General features: G+C 41.4%; 1 protein-coding gene across 6 annotated transcripts; it reads right to left on the reverse strand.

The window, feature by feature from the left end:
- Positions 1 to 991: 991 nt before the first annotated feature.
- Positions 992 to 16,253, reverse strand: MCOLN3 (mucolipin TRP cation channel 3). Of its 6 annotated transcripts, none has more exons than XM_041421725.1 (14): positions 15,975 to 16,253; positions 13,135 to 13,364; positions 11,219 to 11,386; positions 10,550 to 10,703; positions 9,994 to 10,078; positions 9,818 to 9,914; positions 9,123 to 9,222; positions 7,174 to 7,286; positions 6,948 to 7,097; positions 4,885 to 4,986; positions 4,651 to 4,773; positions 3,920 to 4,126; positions 3,425 to 3,554; positions 992 to 2,243 (listed from the first exon to the last, which is right to left on the reverse strand). In XM_041421725.1, the coding sequence occupies exons 2-14, from the start codon at positions 13,360 to 13,362 to the stop codon at positions 2,224 to 2,226; spliced, it is 1,677 nt and encodes a 558-aa protein (XP_041277659.1). In that variant the 5' UTR covers positions 13,363 to 13,364; positions 15,975 to 16,253; the 3' UTR covers positions 992 to 2,223. The 6 variants fall into 6 exon arrangements, with proteins under 6 accessions (XP_041277659.1, XP_041277660.1, XP_041277661.1 ...); XM_041421726.1 differs by lacking the exon at positions 15,975 to 16,253 and adding an exon at positions 15,123 to 15,226; XM_041421727.1 differs by lacking the exon at positions 15,975 to 16,253 and adding an exon at positions 15,123 to 15,199 and having other exon boundaries at positions 13,135 to 13,399.
- Positions 16,254 to 16,409: the final 156 nt, after the last annotated feature.

Below are 16,409 nucleotides of genomic sequence, written 5' to 3' on the forward strand. Positions count from 1 at the left end.
AGAAACCTTGACTTGATGAAGAAGACTTCACCATGTGTATTAGGAATAGAAAGACTATATACAGTGTATTTTCCTGCTTTGTGGTCACCTGTTGTAGATTGCCATGCCTTATGCTCATACTGCAGACTTCTATTAACATGCTTTCTCTCTGCTATTTTAAAACTCTGTAAGAATTTGACACTTTAGAGCTCTGTCAAATTTTGTGGAAACTTGCTGCCAATTTAATAAGTTAACGGTGACAAAGCACATGTTCTACCCCATTTCTAAATGAAATCAGACCATTTCTTGCCTTATAACTGTATTGGCAAACAAAGTGTTCCATAGCTCTTTACAAAATATACCTGTATTTTAAGTGAATTATTAATCTTAGCTTTATCTTAACTCTGTATGAAAAAGCCGTGTAAGTCTGCCTTCTGCATTTCATTGATCTTAAAAGTGCATGCCACCCTTGCCAAAGTTCCTTACATAAATTACTGTACACAATGTGATGTGCACATTATATTTTGTGTGTTGTCAAAGATCCATAAGGAGTTAATTTTGTCAAGAGAAAACCTGGTCACTTAATATTTTTTGAGGTCACTTAATATTTTTTGACTGCCTTGCATCTTCTTCAAAAGTTTCCAAAGTCTTCAGTCTTAGATGAGTGTTGAAAGAGAAGGAACTCAGTACACAAAACTTTCAGATACTGTGAATAATCTGTTCTGCCTATGCCTTGTACTTGGTTTGCCTTTGCTGAATTTGAGAAGTGTTTTTAGTGTAAGGTTAAATACTTGAATAGTTGTTTCTATGGCAAATTCTGAAATGCTGTTAAGCACAGCTGGAAACAGGTCCTCACCAGGGTCCATGGGAACTAGCATGGCGACAGGAAATCCAAGTTCACACATTCCACACTCCATTTCATGCCAGAAATTGCATAGCATTATTAAAAAACAAAGCTCCTATATAAACCTGGCAACATATTTACTCTAAAGATGAATACTGACACACCCCATATTTACTGCAGCTGTTTATTGTAGCACATTTACAATGTGTAAGCATTCAGACAGAACGTGTTTAGTGTCCTCTACAGCATTATACATTGTCACACTCAGCTACAGCAATGTTGCTCACAAATGCAAGTTCTCTAAAATATGCTTCCCTTTAGTTTTCTATTCTGCTCCCAGAGTGAATAGACTATAGAAAATAAGGCATCCATTAAATAGTATCACAATCAACAAAGAATATAAACTAAGTTGTCAAAACTGAACTTTTATAAGAGCTAATGTTTCATCCAGCCACTGACAGTAGCAGGTTATTAGGTTGCTAGGAAACATCCAGTTTCTAAAGCGTGGAGAGATTAGACTCACAGAGACATATCTCCTGTGTCCTTAACTCAGTTTAGACTTCAGGTTTACAGACTTGTATTCCAGAGGAAGATTTCAAATTTTTAAAAAATAGGTTTTTTGAAAGAGTTTTTGGATTTTTCCTTTAAAAACATAAGATCCAAACACTGTTAAGCTCAAGACTGTAACTGACTCTGCCCAGTGCTTGATACATGAGAACATTTCTCCATTCAGCTCATCCCTGAAATTTCAGTTCAGCCTGGCATATCCCAGCCTCTCTGAGAATAGATTGCCACTTACATCCAGTGGTACTTGTGTTTAAAGAAATATTTATTTTATGCTTTCAGCTATATTTGAGTGGTTTGTGTATCAACTCAGGTAATGACTTCAGAAACAAATTATACCAAATTTCACAGTATTTATTTTTACTGTGAGTGCAAATAAACAAAAAATGCTGAAGGATCTAGTGAGTTTTTATTCCTTCAGTAGCAGGGCAGCCACAGACAGATAATGCCTGCAGTACTGAGGGCTAGGTTGGTGTTCAAAGCTGAAGTTGTCCAGCACTAGTTCTACTTATCGTTACTACATTTGTATTCTACTCTTATAATCTAACCAAGTATCTGAACACAGGCAGGTTTTTATGCCCTTTGCATTCTAGCACAATTTAACTAAAGAATCAAAAGAATAAAACTACTAAAAACCATCCCCAAACCCCCTGAACTAGCAGTGAATGTCTAAACAAAAGGTCTGTAAGTTTAGCATAAACTTCTGCCATAGGCTTACACTGTTTTTTGAGAAAAGCAAATTAAGTCTTCAGAAATAGGGTTTTCCACCAGCTCCATTGTCAAGTTCTTGCAATGTGTGCTGCTTTAAAGCCTCCATGATACACTCCCAGAATCCATTAAATATGTCCACTACAACCTGTACAAGAGAGGAGGGGGAATTTGTCAGGTAGCTGCATCAAAATAATAGTTTCACTGTACAAGGAGCCTTAAAAATGCAACTGAACTATTAATAATTTGACATCCATTGACAAGAAACTGCTGTGAACCACCAGAAAACGTTCTGAATACAAGACTGCTCTCCTAGATGCTTGATCCCCACTGCACAGTCAGTAGGAAAATTATTACATCCCCACCCTGACCCATTTTATGCTGGTTTTCTTGCCTGTTTAAACTGAGAGGTGTGTGCAGAAAAGGAAATATCAGTGTGTCCATGCCCTTTACCCAGGAGCATGATGCCCTGCTCTGCTTCATCCCACACTTTTATCTCCAGTAAGACACTCGGTCAGAACAGAGGGTGGCTCACAGCAGGCTCTGTCATCTCCTTGGTCCAAAATACATCCCCCTCTCCTCTGTCTCATAAATACATTCTATCAGGCACATAACAACACAGCCCACCAGGAAAGCCTAATACCAAGGAGTTGCACCTTTGATCTTTTTAATCAAGAGGCAAATATTTTTCAGCTCCCCCACCGAAAGGCTCTCCAGCAAGGAAGACTCAGACTTGCTGCCAGCCGGGTTAAATATAAACCATGTATCCTGCAATCGGTATTCCTGAAGAAACACAACTTCAAATAACTGAAGCATTTTCCCTCCATAATGGAAGTTAGGCAATGTTTTCCAAGTGCTGTTGTGGTATCTTAAACTACATGCTGTCTTAAAACCTTGACAAGCTGATTTTCTCCCCAAGTTTCAGGCCTGTTACCTGCACAAGGTGTGATTAAAAAGTGGATAAGAGAACACTGAAGGAGTTCTCTAAGTCCTGCCTATTGCAGTGAGTACAGGAAATGTTAATGCTTGCACATTACACCTATGGGGTTCCCAAGTTACTGTATATATTATCTTTCTGTATAATTTTTCACATTAAGTGAGTCTTAATTTGGAAGTCCCCTCACATTTTCTAAGAAAATTGTTGGCTGTAGACATTTTGCTGAAGTGCTCTGTTCATTAGAAATAGTTTGGGATTTTTGTGTGGGTTTCCCCCATGCACACAACTTCCCCCAAAATTTAAGTACTTTTCACAAACATTGTACCAGGGACATTTTTTAGCATGTTGCTTTTGTATATACCTTAATAGATAATATTAATATAGATACATACCATTACAACAACAGAAGAGAGATGCAGAACTTTCCTCCTCTAACCTGTACCTCCCAGAGGTTGGTGAGTCTTTGCACTGTGATATAAATTTCTGAAGTTCTGTCTCTGGAAAGCCATCTTGCTGGTAGTGCTAAAAATTGATACTTAATTAAACCTTTAACAAGGCTAAAACCTACAATAAGCCAAATTCTCCCCAGACCACTTTTGAGACACTGCTCAAGTCTGAAAATAGAAAATTCATAGGACCTAATGTGAAAATACTGCTTTTTAGTAGATATTTAGCTTTCATTGGAGCAGAAAAACAGACAGACTTTTAAAGAAAAACAAAGTAGAGAGGGATTAAAAACCCTCCTGTCATCAATTTGCACCCTCAAAAGGAATCATTATATTTATTCTTTAGATTGGCATGCACTGCAAGTTAAAAAATTGAGGGAGATGACAGTTTTGACAGCACCCATCTTGCACTGTTATTCCAACTGAATAGTCTGTGCTTACCTTGACTGTTTCATATGTATCTGTAATGAGTGCAATGAAGAGACTCAGCACCATATAGATGAACAGACTGATGAAGGAGTAGAGGTAGATCCTACTGAATAACCAAACCAAGTAACTTTTCTGCTGCATTTGTGCAAAGGTGGCAAACATGTCATCTCCATTGATCAATGAAAAAAGGCACTCAGAAACCATGTTCAGAGTGCGGAACTAGAGAGGAGGGAAGAAGACAATGACATGTGACTGCTTTATTTGGACACAAAGATTGTACATAACATGAAGAATATACACTGAGATGACTGGCTGCCTCAGATCTCTTCCTACACCCAGGGGATGACAAGGTGCAAACAGTAAAACATCTGAGGAACAGTTTGTCACCTCCTAGATGCATGCACATTCAATTCAGATAAGCAAATTTCTCTTTTAAGAGGGATAAACATAATGTCTCCGAAGTTTTAGTCTGATACCAGTGTTCTGCAAAATGGAAATTATTTCTTAAAATATCAGCATGTGATTGGGAGTCACGGCAGCTTCCACTTCTGACTTGGAGCTTTCATAACTTGAGGAAAGTCTGATTGAGTCATGGAAGTCAGACTCCTCAAACAGAGCAGCATCATGTTGAAGATGCACTATTTTTACATTAAGGGAAGCCTTGACATGGAGAACTAGAAAACAGCAGTAGTAATCTCTCTTTCTATTATTCAAGTTATTTTTTTTCATGGTCAGAACATTACCTTCACATGGTATGGTCCCAGTACAATCCATCCACAGAAACAATAGCCCAGGTAGATCATAGCAGCACAACAGCAGAACCTCATTACATTGGGCAATGCTGCTCGCAGTGTTAGGATGAGAAGCTGCACAAGGCAATGCAAACAGTTAGAATTTAACCAGAAACTTCTTCCAGTCCTCTTATAGCAACAAACAGAATAAATACCAACAATATGAAGATCCCAGGAGATCCTTACATTATACTTCTGAAAGAAACCTAGGTAGCGAATGACTCCAAGCCACACAAGCATAGTAGATATTCCTAAGAGTATGCTGCAGACATCATAACTTGTCAGACTCTGAAAAAAAAAAACAAGAGAAGAAGCAAAAAAAAAAAAAAAAGGAAAAAATTAATTATTGTAACAACTGACAGATTACAAATTATGACTCTCATTATTACAAAGATTTGTTTAGAAACATTTTTCCTTCAGCAAACTCTCCCATTTAGAAATCAGTTTGAGGCAATATACATTGGAGAGAGGTCCCATGAAAGAGCAGGGACACTTTGAAGTGCAACTGATTTCATGAGCTGCTCATGCCTTTACACATGGCTGTTTGTAAATCAGATTCTAACAAGATGAGCTTTATTTGCAAGGCCAAGAGTGCAGGTGCACGGCAGAAGCAGAGACACCTTCTCTGTACCCAGCTCACCAAGATCTCCAGTGGCACTGCAAACATTTGTATGCTCCTTCTAGACTTGCAGCAACTGCTTCTGGAATCTGCATTAACAGATTCCTCAGAGCATCTTAGGAATCTCTGCACTGCATCCAAATGGACAGTGTAAACATGACACAGAACAAATAAAGTTGTTCCACTAGTTAGGAAAAGCTCTTTGTAAAAATTAGCATGACTTGTCAGCATTGCTCAGATAAATACTCAGGAGGATCTTGTTATGTAGTTGGGAACTATGAGCTGTATAAAGCTATCAAGGAGAAGACTAATTAGCTTCTAATGAATTCTATGTGGAACTTATATCTATTGGCACTTTGCTGGTTTTTCCACCTATAGATACTGGCCTGTTTTCATCCAAATTAGCATGTACTCTGTTCCTGAACTGCAGCTCTACTCTGGATCATGACAGCTTATTTGAAAAGAAGTTTTCATTCATTTCTGTTTCTATTCTCCTAAGAATAAAACATAAATAATAGATATTGGCAATATATATTGGCTAATCTTTCCTATCAGCATAATTCATTTAGAGCTTGACAAGAAACAATTTTAGGATACTTTAATGTGAACTTATTATTCAACCACATTCATAGAGTAACATGGAACAGGATCTTGTTTTGCAAGTCCACAAGGCTTGCAAAATGGACCAAAATGTACCTGTAGAGAGGACTTTTAGTAAAATACTCTTACATATATAAATAGATGTATGTATAATATAAAATACAGGAATCCCAAATGCAAAGTCTTATTCCAATCTTGTTCTCTTCTTTGCTTTTCCCAAAGCAGGATGGAGCTATCTGTTGTCTTAGCCAGCTTCCTCGCAGCTTCTTTCTACTCTCAGGGAGTTTATAGGTCCTATGGTGAGACAGGGCAGTTTGTACAGGGTGTTTGTGATAGCCAAGCTGTCAGCAGATGGATTTCAGACCCATCCTCTCATCACTAGTGTCCAAAGTTCACTATGTTGCAATGTCACACTTCAAAGTCTGCTACAGATTTTGTGAAGAACAATATTATCTGAATATCAGAGTGCTTCAGGATAGCATATTCTAATAATTTTTCTCCCCTAATTCTGTCAAACATAATGTTTTACATCTTTTGAGTTTTGTCCATATCAAGTTTATCTTAGAAAGTGAAAGCCCAGACCCTGCTGTGCCTGACTGTTATGTACTTGCTGGAAAACAGAAGTTGGGAAAGCAGCAAAGTGATATTTAAGGAGAGAGACTCTGTTAAACACTTGTAAACAGAGTTCCAAAAGTTAAATTCTAGATTTGAAGAAATTAATCAAATGAGCAAATATAAGTGAGGAAGGCAGGAAGTCAACAGTCAAACTTTCAGAGATGAACTACATTTTATTCCTCAGAGTCACAGGGAGCAAAATAATTCAGCACTATAATATAGAGTGATATTTGGAGTTTTTAAATCTTGCTACTAGAAAAAAGATGCATGAGTTGCAATTCTGGAAGAGAAGATAGAGTTTTAAAATGTCATGCCACTCAGAAGCAAGTACAGCCAGCCTACAGTCTTCTGAGAGATTTAAACCTAGGTTAGACAGAAACAGTTTTGCTTCCATCTGACAGTGTGAAAAGCCTACCTTAGCTTGTATCTCCATCTTTAGAGTTGATCCAACAATAGTTAGGACATCACTAACTATAATCAGGATGTACCATCCATTGACAAATTCCATTTGATCACTGAAAGATACTTCTTTCTTATAATAATATAGGAAAAAGCTTACAAATTCCTAGGGGAAAGGAGGAAAGAAAACAGTTAATAGTCTTACACAAGACAAGGCTTTCCAAAGAAGGAGCTATACCCACCCTTTGGAGCCAAATTCCTTTAATCACTGATCGTGTGCAGAGGATCAATGAAGCCAGACAAGTCAGTATGACAAAAGCATCAAAGATCATCATGTAATGAGTGTTCTTCTGTACTGCAAGAACAAAAATGTACATGTTTATAGTGCATTTATTTTTCTTGACCATCGCTGAAGTAAAAATCAAGTTTTGATATTAACTATATTTATACAAATGAATTAATAAAAATCTTAGCATTTTTTCCCACAAAAGTTTATCTGACATATTTTATGAGAGACACAAGTGCATCTGCACTACAGATACCACGTCAATAAATTTAGGAGGGTTGATACTATATCAAAGATATACCAAAGTGTGAGTGCTTCTTACAGCCCTGCAGGATTATAGGTGAGAGTTAATCATTTTACAGGGACTGGAATGGCCTTTGGAGTCTCAGAGCTGTTCAGAAATATTTTTTTTAATATCCTAGGAACATTATTATATGTATCTTCTCTCTCAGATCAGTATTTGATAATCAGTTTTTCTGTCCTAGGGCAATGCAGATAACTCGTACTATTGCTCAGCTAGTCAGGATCAGCATTGAATTAGACATGAGTTCTCCATCTCTTATGTTACTAAAATTCACATTCTTGGTCATCTTATGTATAACACTGCACCAAATCTTTTTGTTTCTTTGTTTGTTTTTATACCTACCATACAGCAGAAAATAGGTGAGACAGTAGAAAGATTCGATTTTTAATGCTGAAAGGATGGTGGTTTGAGGAAAAAAAAAATCAGACAAGTAAATGCTAAATTTGCAAGGACACACACCAACTCTACAAAATGGGCTGCTAAAATTCTAGTCGACTTCACAAACTGCCCTACTCAGAAAAAGCCCACCCAGTACTTCCTTGTTACACTGCTGCCGTTTAAGTTGGTTTTGCCACGTAGTGCAGAACAGCAGTAAGTTGTTATTGTGCAGCTGCAGCCTGCTACCCGCCCACCTTTCCCTGGGTTCCAGAGAGGGGCTCCGGGAGCTGCCTTTGTGCTTGAGGCACCCTCGGGCACCCAATGCGGACCGCGGGACAGCGCCGCCCGCAGGGCACTGCTGGCACGGCAGCCGCGAACCAGACCCGGGCTGAGCTCCGGGATGCGCCTCCTTCGGCCCCCAAAAATCCATTGCAGTCTGGATCTTCACAAAAACACCACTTAGCCTCTTCCACTACCAGCCCTTCATTCCCTAACACAGGCACAGCAACAGAGAAAGTGGCAAAGTAGAAAGAAGGTCCCGGTTCATCCTATTGCATAGTGGAATCTAAAAGTCCTGGAAAACTTCTACCTACCAAAGAGATTATTTTTGCTAATGAAAAAAAGATGATGTTTTGACCAGGCCAAATATCTGCCAACAAAGGTGGCTCATTCTTGTGAGTGACTATACAAGAAATTTAACTATCCTGTGCACCTCAGTTATAGCCAAATAGCAAATGGCATTTAAACAACAATCAGAAGTATTTCTAGCCATTCTGCTCCAGCAGGCTTTACCAACAATGCTTCCTTATCTTTCCTGGTGCTAAGTGCTGAAATAGGAGTAAATCAGCTTCAACTTTCCACCACTATCATGTGTCCTGTTACCTGGTGCTAGAACATTTCACAACTCTGCCTTAAGAAATCAGCAGCATGTTCAGTAGTGAAAGAGAGAAGGGTGCACAGGGAGGCATTGAAAAAGTTTGGTTTGACATTATCAGTGATGCAAGCCTTAAGAACTGCTACAGAAAGCAATGGTGTGACTGGATTCCCAGGTTTTCAGATCAGGGTTGAAGAACAACAAATTCTTAGAAAATCAGATTTAGAGTGCACATACCGGAGATTGTATGTCAGTGGTGCCTCACCTTTTCATAAAGAAAAAGGTTAACAAACATTGTGCTAGTGGACAAAATTTCATCATGAAAATTTAACACATCTATGTCACTTACTTGATCCAGAAACATGCCAATCTTTACATTCCCTGATTGCTATGTCATTGTCTAGACTTATTTTAATTCTTCCACTGTGTGCTTTATTATCGAACACGATCTGTATTAAAAAACAACAAATTAAAAAAAATGCATGTCTTTATAAAGTTAAACAATTACATATGTAGCCCACTGTATTGCTAAGCCTGCATAATGATGCAGAATAATTCTCCTAGGGGAGAAGCTACAAAACTTTTCTAAGCTTAAACTAATTCAAGTATCTTCAAATAAACGCTGTCAAAATGAAAGATAAATCTGCTGAACCATGTATTTGTCACAAATTGCTTGATCGGTTAGTCACTAGGTGAAATTTTTTGAAACTACGTTCTCATTGCTCCATGATCTGAAAACAACCTTTCCCAGAACCATCTCTAAAGAGAAGAGATTTACACTTCCATTATACTTCAGATGGATTAGAGCACAAGTGGCTGTAAGCCAAGCAAGTACTTCAGGACCACATCAGGAGCACTCAAAGCTTAACAGTGACAACTGCTGGTTATTTACAGGGTACACTAAGCCCTAACAGAGTCATCCAGGCACCACTGACCCAGTGGTACTCAACACTCTTCAGAAAACACCTGTGCTGACTGTGTGCACTAAACCAGCAAGTCATTTTCTGGTTTTGAACAGGAAGCCATGTGGCAGCTTCCACGTACCCGCAGAGTGAAATCGTAACAGTCGGGGAGCTCGTGGTGACGAACGGTCTGGAGATTGATTGCCTTCAGATTGAACGTGAGCTGCACTGCCACCAGCCTGCAACAGAGCTTTGGGTTAGCCCTGCACAGGGACAGTGCACCAAAACCCCAACACAGGAGGTGTCATTCCTCCTCACCTGGGGAAATCCAGAGTGAAATTCAAATTGTGCTTTCCCATTGTTGTGTTGTCTAGTGAAGTCGTTGGCTCAATGTACAAGCAGTCTGGAATGGATAAGGACTCACAACAATATCTCATGGATTATCAGGTTCTTTAACCGTAATCTGCCTGTCCCACTCCCGAGGCTGTTATGAGCTGTTGGCTACACCAGACAAGATAGCACACTTGAGTGAGGAGTCATCTGAGAAGCCAACTGACAAATACACTGGCTTCCTTGAACACCAGCCAAGCTGCTCATCATGAATTCACAGGGATCACTCCTAAAAATTAGCCCCAAACACTTGTACTAGATGGTCACCAGAGCTAAAGGCTCATTGCTTCTTTGTGGCATTAGACACTGGAGGTGAGGGCTAGAGGTTAGTTACACAGAAGTTTTCTTACCAGTTCTGGCTACTAGTAAATTAATACAGATTATGTGATAAGACTATACCACACTGTAAAGTTTTTAAAAGAATTTATCAAAAGTGTAGGTCCCATCCTCCCAAAGAACAGATAAAATAGATTAGGTTCATCACCAGTCACAATCTCTGGGTCTATATCAAAGGTGTCATTTCCAGGACAGATGATTCCTCGCTTGTAGAACTGCTGACAAACAGCCAGAGGTGTCTCTTCTGCTCCCTTCTTCTCATAAGCATGATTGCCAACAGAGATGTTGGGCAGCTGGAGGTACTAAAGTTCAAAAGAAACAAACCAAGTTAAATAGCAACAAAACTGTTAGTCTCTGAGAAAAAAAAAAAAAACAATGAAACAAAGCAAAGCAGAAGTGTTTGAATTGGTAATAACCCATCTATTTTATTTAAAATATCACTTAAAGAACTGTGAAACCTCAACCACACAACAGCTGAGTCCTCAAAAGTCTTAAGGTACTTGACAAAAACATTAAGTACAGGATTTGGATCTAAATATCTTTTTGCTTATTGTGTTTTTCTCCTTACAATCCTTAGTAGAAGGCTAATTTGTTACCTGCAAAGGATTCTGGCTGAAATCCAAGGAGTGCTTTTAGTGTAGAACCAGTACACTGATTAGCTTTAAGGATGTTATCACACTATAGTGCTCTAGCAATGACAGAAAACCTAAATGAGTTGATGTTTTAGTCTTAAGCGACTGACACAGAAGTTCAATTCAAAAAAAGGTATCCAGGAAAAGATCATATATATTGTACATATTGCAGCAACAATTCCTACCTGGTTTATTGCAAAGAATATCTGGTCATAGACATCTGTTTGTGTGTATACAGCATAGGTATCATCCATTCTGTCCATATATCCTTTCAAGAAGAGGTGTTTGAATGCAACAGTGTTCTCTTCTTTGAAGGCAACCACCATTTGGTTGCTCAATCCAAAAACCACCAGCTGAAAAAGACATTTATATTTCCTGTTCAAAGTTGACTTCTAGATTAACATATGAACCCTGTTCTAGGAACAGTCAGTCTTTTGCCTCACTGGTAGACACAACAATTACATGCAGGCTGCTCCTCCATTCCTCAGCTGGTCAAATGAACGCTTGACTTTAAGGAAACAGTGAGTTTCACAATGTGTCTTTAACACGTTTACAGCATCTTGGCCAAGGACTTGAATTTTTACAAAGAAAATTATACCATCTCAGGTTCGAGCTCCCTATATACTGTTACTGTCCCTATATGATTTGTTAGTTGGCCTGGCGTCAATTGACTTGCCCTGGGGGAATATCATTGTTCCTCGAGGAGCCAAAAAGGCAGGACGAGACTTAACAAGACCCTGCTTTGAAGTCCTTACTCCAGTGCACAAAAGGGAAATTGAGGACAACTGAGGAAAACAAACATCTCTCAATCAAGTTTCAGTGCAAAGCGCTTTGAGAATAACTCACCAAAGCTGTGCTTGTAACAGGATAACACCTGAAGCTGCTAAAAAATATATATTGCAACCATTCATGAAAAGTGAGTTTAAAACTCTGTGTTAGTCTGTTATCCAGACTGGAAAAGTTTTCCAGAAGTACATGATGTATTGTTTCTGGGAGCTCACAATTCTCTTGACTGTTGTTTCAAATCTGGTGTCAGGTGCATTGTGAAGAAACTCATCAGAGATAAGTCTGAATCAGTAGTCTACAGATTTATGGCCATGGTGCAAACTGGATATGCAGGTTTTGATAAGGGTAACTCAGTTACAGAGATACTGAAATGCTCTGTAGGCAAGCTCAGCCCACAGGAATACACCAGCAAACCAACACTGCACAGACTGAATTACCACAAGGCAGATTTCATCTGAAAATACGAAATCAGCATTAGTTTCTTTCTTATTTGGATTCTTCCATCATTAAATTTTACTTTTAGTTGCAAAATGGGAGAGATGACAATCAGAGAATGATGACACATTTAAAAACAAAACAGTAAGGGACGCAAACATGCTGCCAGATGCACAGCATGAGAACTTTTTCTGCAGCTTGTGCCATCATTCATGCAAATGGAAAGAAAACATTCTTTTCTATACATGTATTGCCACAGCACTGGCATGATCATAAAGAGAAATCACGTGTGGGCAACTCTGAAGGATCATCTGAGGACTTAGAAAGGTTTTGTGAAAACTTTATTGTGCCTTAACCACAGAACTTTGAGAAAAACAACTGTGTTTTGAGCAGTAGATAACTGTGTTGTATAAAACCTGTGGTGCAAGGCTGGGTGAGAGGAAGAGTGAGGAAGAATTTCTGAGGTTTTTTCAATGCAAGAGTTTGTATGTCACCAATTTCAGTTCTTATCACTGTGATATTGAAACAGAAACGACTTCTCCTTCCCTCAAACACAGCAGTGAAGCGGGTATTGGGGTAACAGATGTGTAGGGATGCAATCCTTTGGAGGGGGAAACGTCAAAGAAAAAAAAAAGTGAAGTAAAAGGTCAAATGGAGCCATTAAACACCATCTGTTCCTTTCATCTGTACTGGAAGGCTTTTTTTTCAGTCCATAGTTTTTTGAGAAAATTAGGCCACCTGAGATCTTAGCTACATATATGCAAATAAGATAATTTTGCAATCTATCCTTTCCCTTTCTCTGCACCACACTATGAATAGCACATCACCTGCATTCATTTGACTCCCCATAAGCTGAGTCCCTGCTTCCATAGGTACTCACCTGGACTGTAACCATTACTATTTTGAGTAACTGAATCCCAAGTTTCCAAGGCTTTCTGCCCCGAGCCCAAAATTTCTCACATGGGTTCATGAAGAAAAATTTTAACTTCCTTCTAAGCTGGTCTTCCAAAAGCCCTTCCTGTGATGCTGATGAGTGTCGTTTGTAGCTGCAAAGGTTTTCATCGTCATGTGGACTGCAGCTGCTCACAGCCACTTCAGGATTTTCCATTTCTGAAAAGAAAAGCAGTCCTTGTCTGGTGAAAAACCTGCAAGCATCAATACAGTAGCAGCAGATCAGTCTGCACTGGCAACCTGGACTCCAGAGGTGTTCATCTTCTGTGAAAGGCACTTACACTGTACACTGAATTTCAGACCTTTCACTTATTATTGCACACGTTCTGCAGAACCCCAAGAAAAATATGGCCAAGTTCTTAAATTTACAGCTAGGCTGCCAGAACACTTATTTAATAGTGGAATTTCTGTCTATTTGGACTTACAGGATCACTTCCTGAAAACTTCTTCCTCTCTCACTTGACAACAACAGCCTATGTGCGAGACATCCTGACTCAAGAGGAGCACCAAAAGCCTCTCATGACCATTCACTCTTCTGGAAAAATTATCTACTGCTGTAGCTAGGATTTTCTCCCACACCTACAAGCCTATGCTCAGTCCCTGAAAGAAATGGAATTTTCAAGAGAGGCAGAGGTTTTCTTATACATTACTATTAGCATGGTTTACTCTTGGAAATGAAGCATGACAAATTGCAATTCAGATAAATCACCTGAGGCCATTAACTTGTGATTTGGCAGGATTATGTATTTTTCTTTTGCCATAAAAGACTCAATGCAAATCACCAGTGATAATGAACCAAACAAAAAGAGCAAGAGGTAATTGAATCATGATTAGCCAAAGAGGCTCACATCTGAGTTCAGTATGAGGGGAAAAGATTAGATAAGAACCTTATAAACATGTTTTGAGACATTACTCTGCATAGTATTCAGCATGTTTACATTTTGATCTGTTACTAAATTAAACATTTTATAAATGCTTTATAAAATACTAAAGAACTAGCCAGAAATATTTTTTTCAGATGACTTTAAGAACAGAGAAGACAGCCTTGGCTGAGAATAAAGATGTGCCTTATTTATTTTTGATTCCCATAAGAATAGTTTTGTATAAAACTCAAATAAAAAAATCATCATCAAGATTGACCAAAGACATTTTTACAAATGTCCAGTCACATCCAGTCCCCTCCAGCAGCCCCTGCACCCAGAAGAACAACAGTCTGTTTTAGACATGACTCGAGACCTTCAATTTCCCCAGCTGTCAGGGAACGCAAGAAAAGTTTGGAGTCAGCAGTGTAACACTAAGAACAGGCCCATACAGAGGCCAAAAAAGTTCAGCTCCTGTTTTATCAGACTTCCATTGTCCTGCAGGATAGAGTACAGTCTGTTGTGGTTACCGCTCACCTTTCCGACAGCTGATCCAGCATTTCTAAAATTAAGCCCTATTATGCCACTGCAATACTCCTGTCAATATCAGTGCTAGATTTAAAACAATAAAAAAACCCACAAAAAATAAAAAACCCCAAACACCGACAAACCCAAACCCACTTCTGGCCCCGCGGTGGGCTGGAGGCGCCGTTCCCACCGGCGCAGCCCCGTGCTCCCGCACAGCCCGGGCCGGGGTCTGCCCAGCCGGGGCGGTCACAGCGGGGCGGTCACTGCGGGCCGGGCCGGGCCCTTCCCTCAGCCGTCCTCCCCTTGCCAGCCGCTGCCGGCGGCTCCCAGCCCCGCGGGCTGCCGCAGCCTTGCGGATGGCACAGGGGCCGAGGCGGAGCCGCCCGCGCCTGCATCGCCGGCCCCGGCCAGGCCGGAGCGCGGCAGCCGTGCCCCTGCCGGCCTCGGCGCCCCTTCACCGCGGCGCCCCACAGGCGAAGCCGAGGGCGCACCCCCGCCCGCCTCCCCGCCGCTGAAGGCTCCCGCGTACCTGCCACCGGCACCGCTCCTGCAGCTCCCCGGCCTCCGGGGGCTGCCGCCGCCGCGGGGGCGGCCGTGGGAGCGCCGTGCCCGCAGCCACCCCCGCGCCCTCCCGGCTCCCGCGGGGCTGTGCCGTGCTGGGCTAGGCTGTGCCGTGCCGTGCCGTACCGGGCTAGGCTGGGCTGCGCGGGGCTGTGCCGTGCCGGGCTAGGCTGGGCCGTGCCGTGCCGTGCCGGGCTAGGCTGGGCTGTGCCGTGCACACCGGCACCCGCGGCCTCTGACACCTTGTGCCGCGCATCTCCCTCCTGCCGCACGTGACGGGCGGCTCTCCGCACTGTAATACACTTCCTACAGGGTGGTAATGCCGGCTCCGGATTTACTGACCTAGGCTGCTCCACCAGGGGAAGTAATGTTGTTATTAATAGCTGTGTCGCACCCCTCATAAAAAAAAAAAATCCCAAACAAATTTAAAAAGCCCCAAAAAATCGCTTTCAGGTCGCAGAACTGTAGTTATGAAGGGCAGCTAGTGGTACGGTGGACATGCTGAAGTCATTCCACTTACACACAATTAAGCTATTAAAGTTATTAACTGAACTTCAAAGGGAATGGATTCCTGCCTCGGGTCTGTGCCAGTCCCACTGCACTGTGGAAATGATCCCATTGGCGTTGCTGCCTGACAACAGGATAAACCTCAGGTTATAACTGTGCACAGTCTTCAGCTACCTAATTTGTGCCTCTGGTATAAAAGGAGAAGGGAAAATAAGGCCAAGACCAAAACAAGGAGAGTAGCAGGCATTTTGAGAAAGGGAACTTCCCGGCTGTACAGATTGACAAGGAAGACAGAAGGGACCCTCCTGCTTACCATAAGAAGGGGTGGATGAACCTCAGTGGCACCAAGGACCAGCACCGGGTGCTCCGCACAGGGAGAAGGATACTCCGGGGCTCCTTGTGTTTTACATTGCAGCAAGGCAAACTAAATTATTTTTATGCATCCAAAATGCAAAAGATGTAGATTACAAATCGTCATATTAACAAACCGCATCGAATCGCCTCAATCCCAGCGGGAGACGGCCTCAGCGCTGCCCGGCAAACACCGAGGCGGGGTCTGGGCTGGGGTGCGCGGGTGGCCTGGCTGCAGAGGGGACTGCCACAGCCTGTCGCCTACAGACCCCATCATGCCCCGCGCTCCAGAGTCCTGCCGACGGCGCGTCTCCCGCGCATGGCATGCTGGGACGAGTAGTTCTTGTCTGGCGCGTCCCTTCAAGCTGCCGTCGCGGGGACGGGTTTGCAGAGCAGG

This window comes from Onychostruthus taczanowskii, unplaced genomic scaffold (assembly GCF_017590055.1).
Source record: "Onychostruthus taczanowskii isolate IOZ18803 unplaced genomic scaffold, ASM1759005v1 scaffold7, whole genome shotgun sequence".
NCBI classification, from domain to species: domain Eukaryota; kingdom Metazoa; phylum Chordata; class Aves; order Passeriformes; family Passeridae; genus Onychostruthus; species Onychostruthus taczanowskii.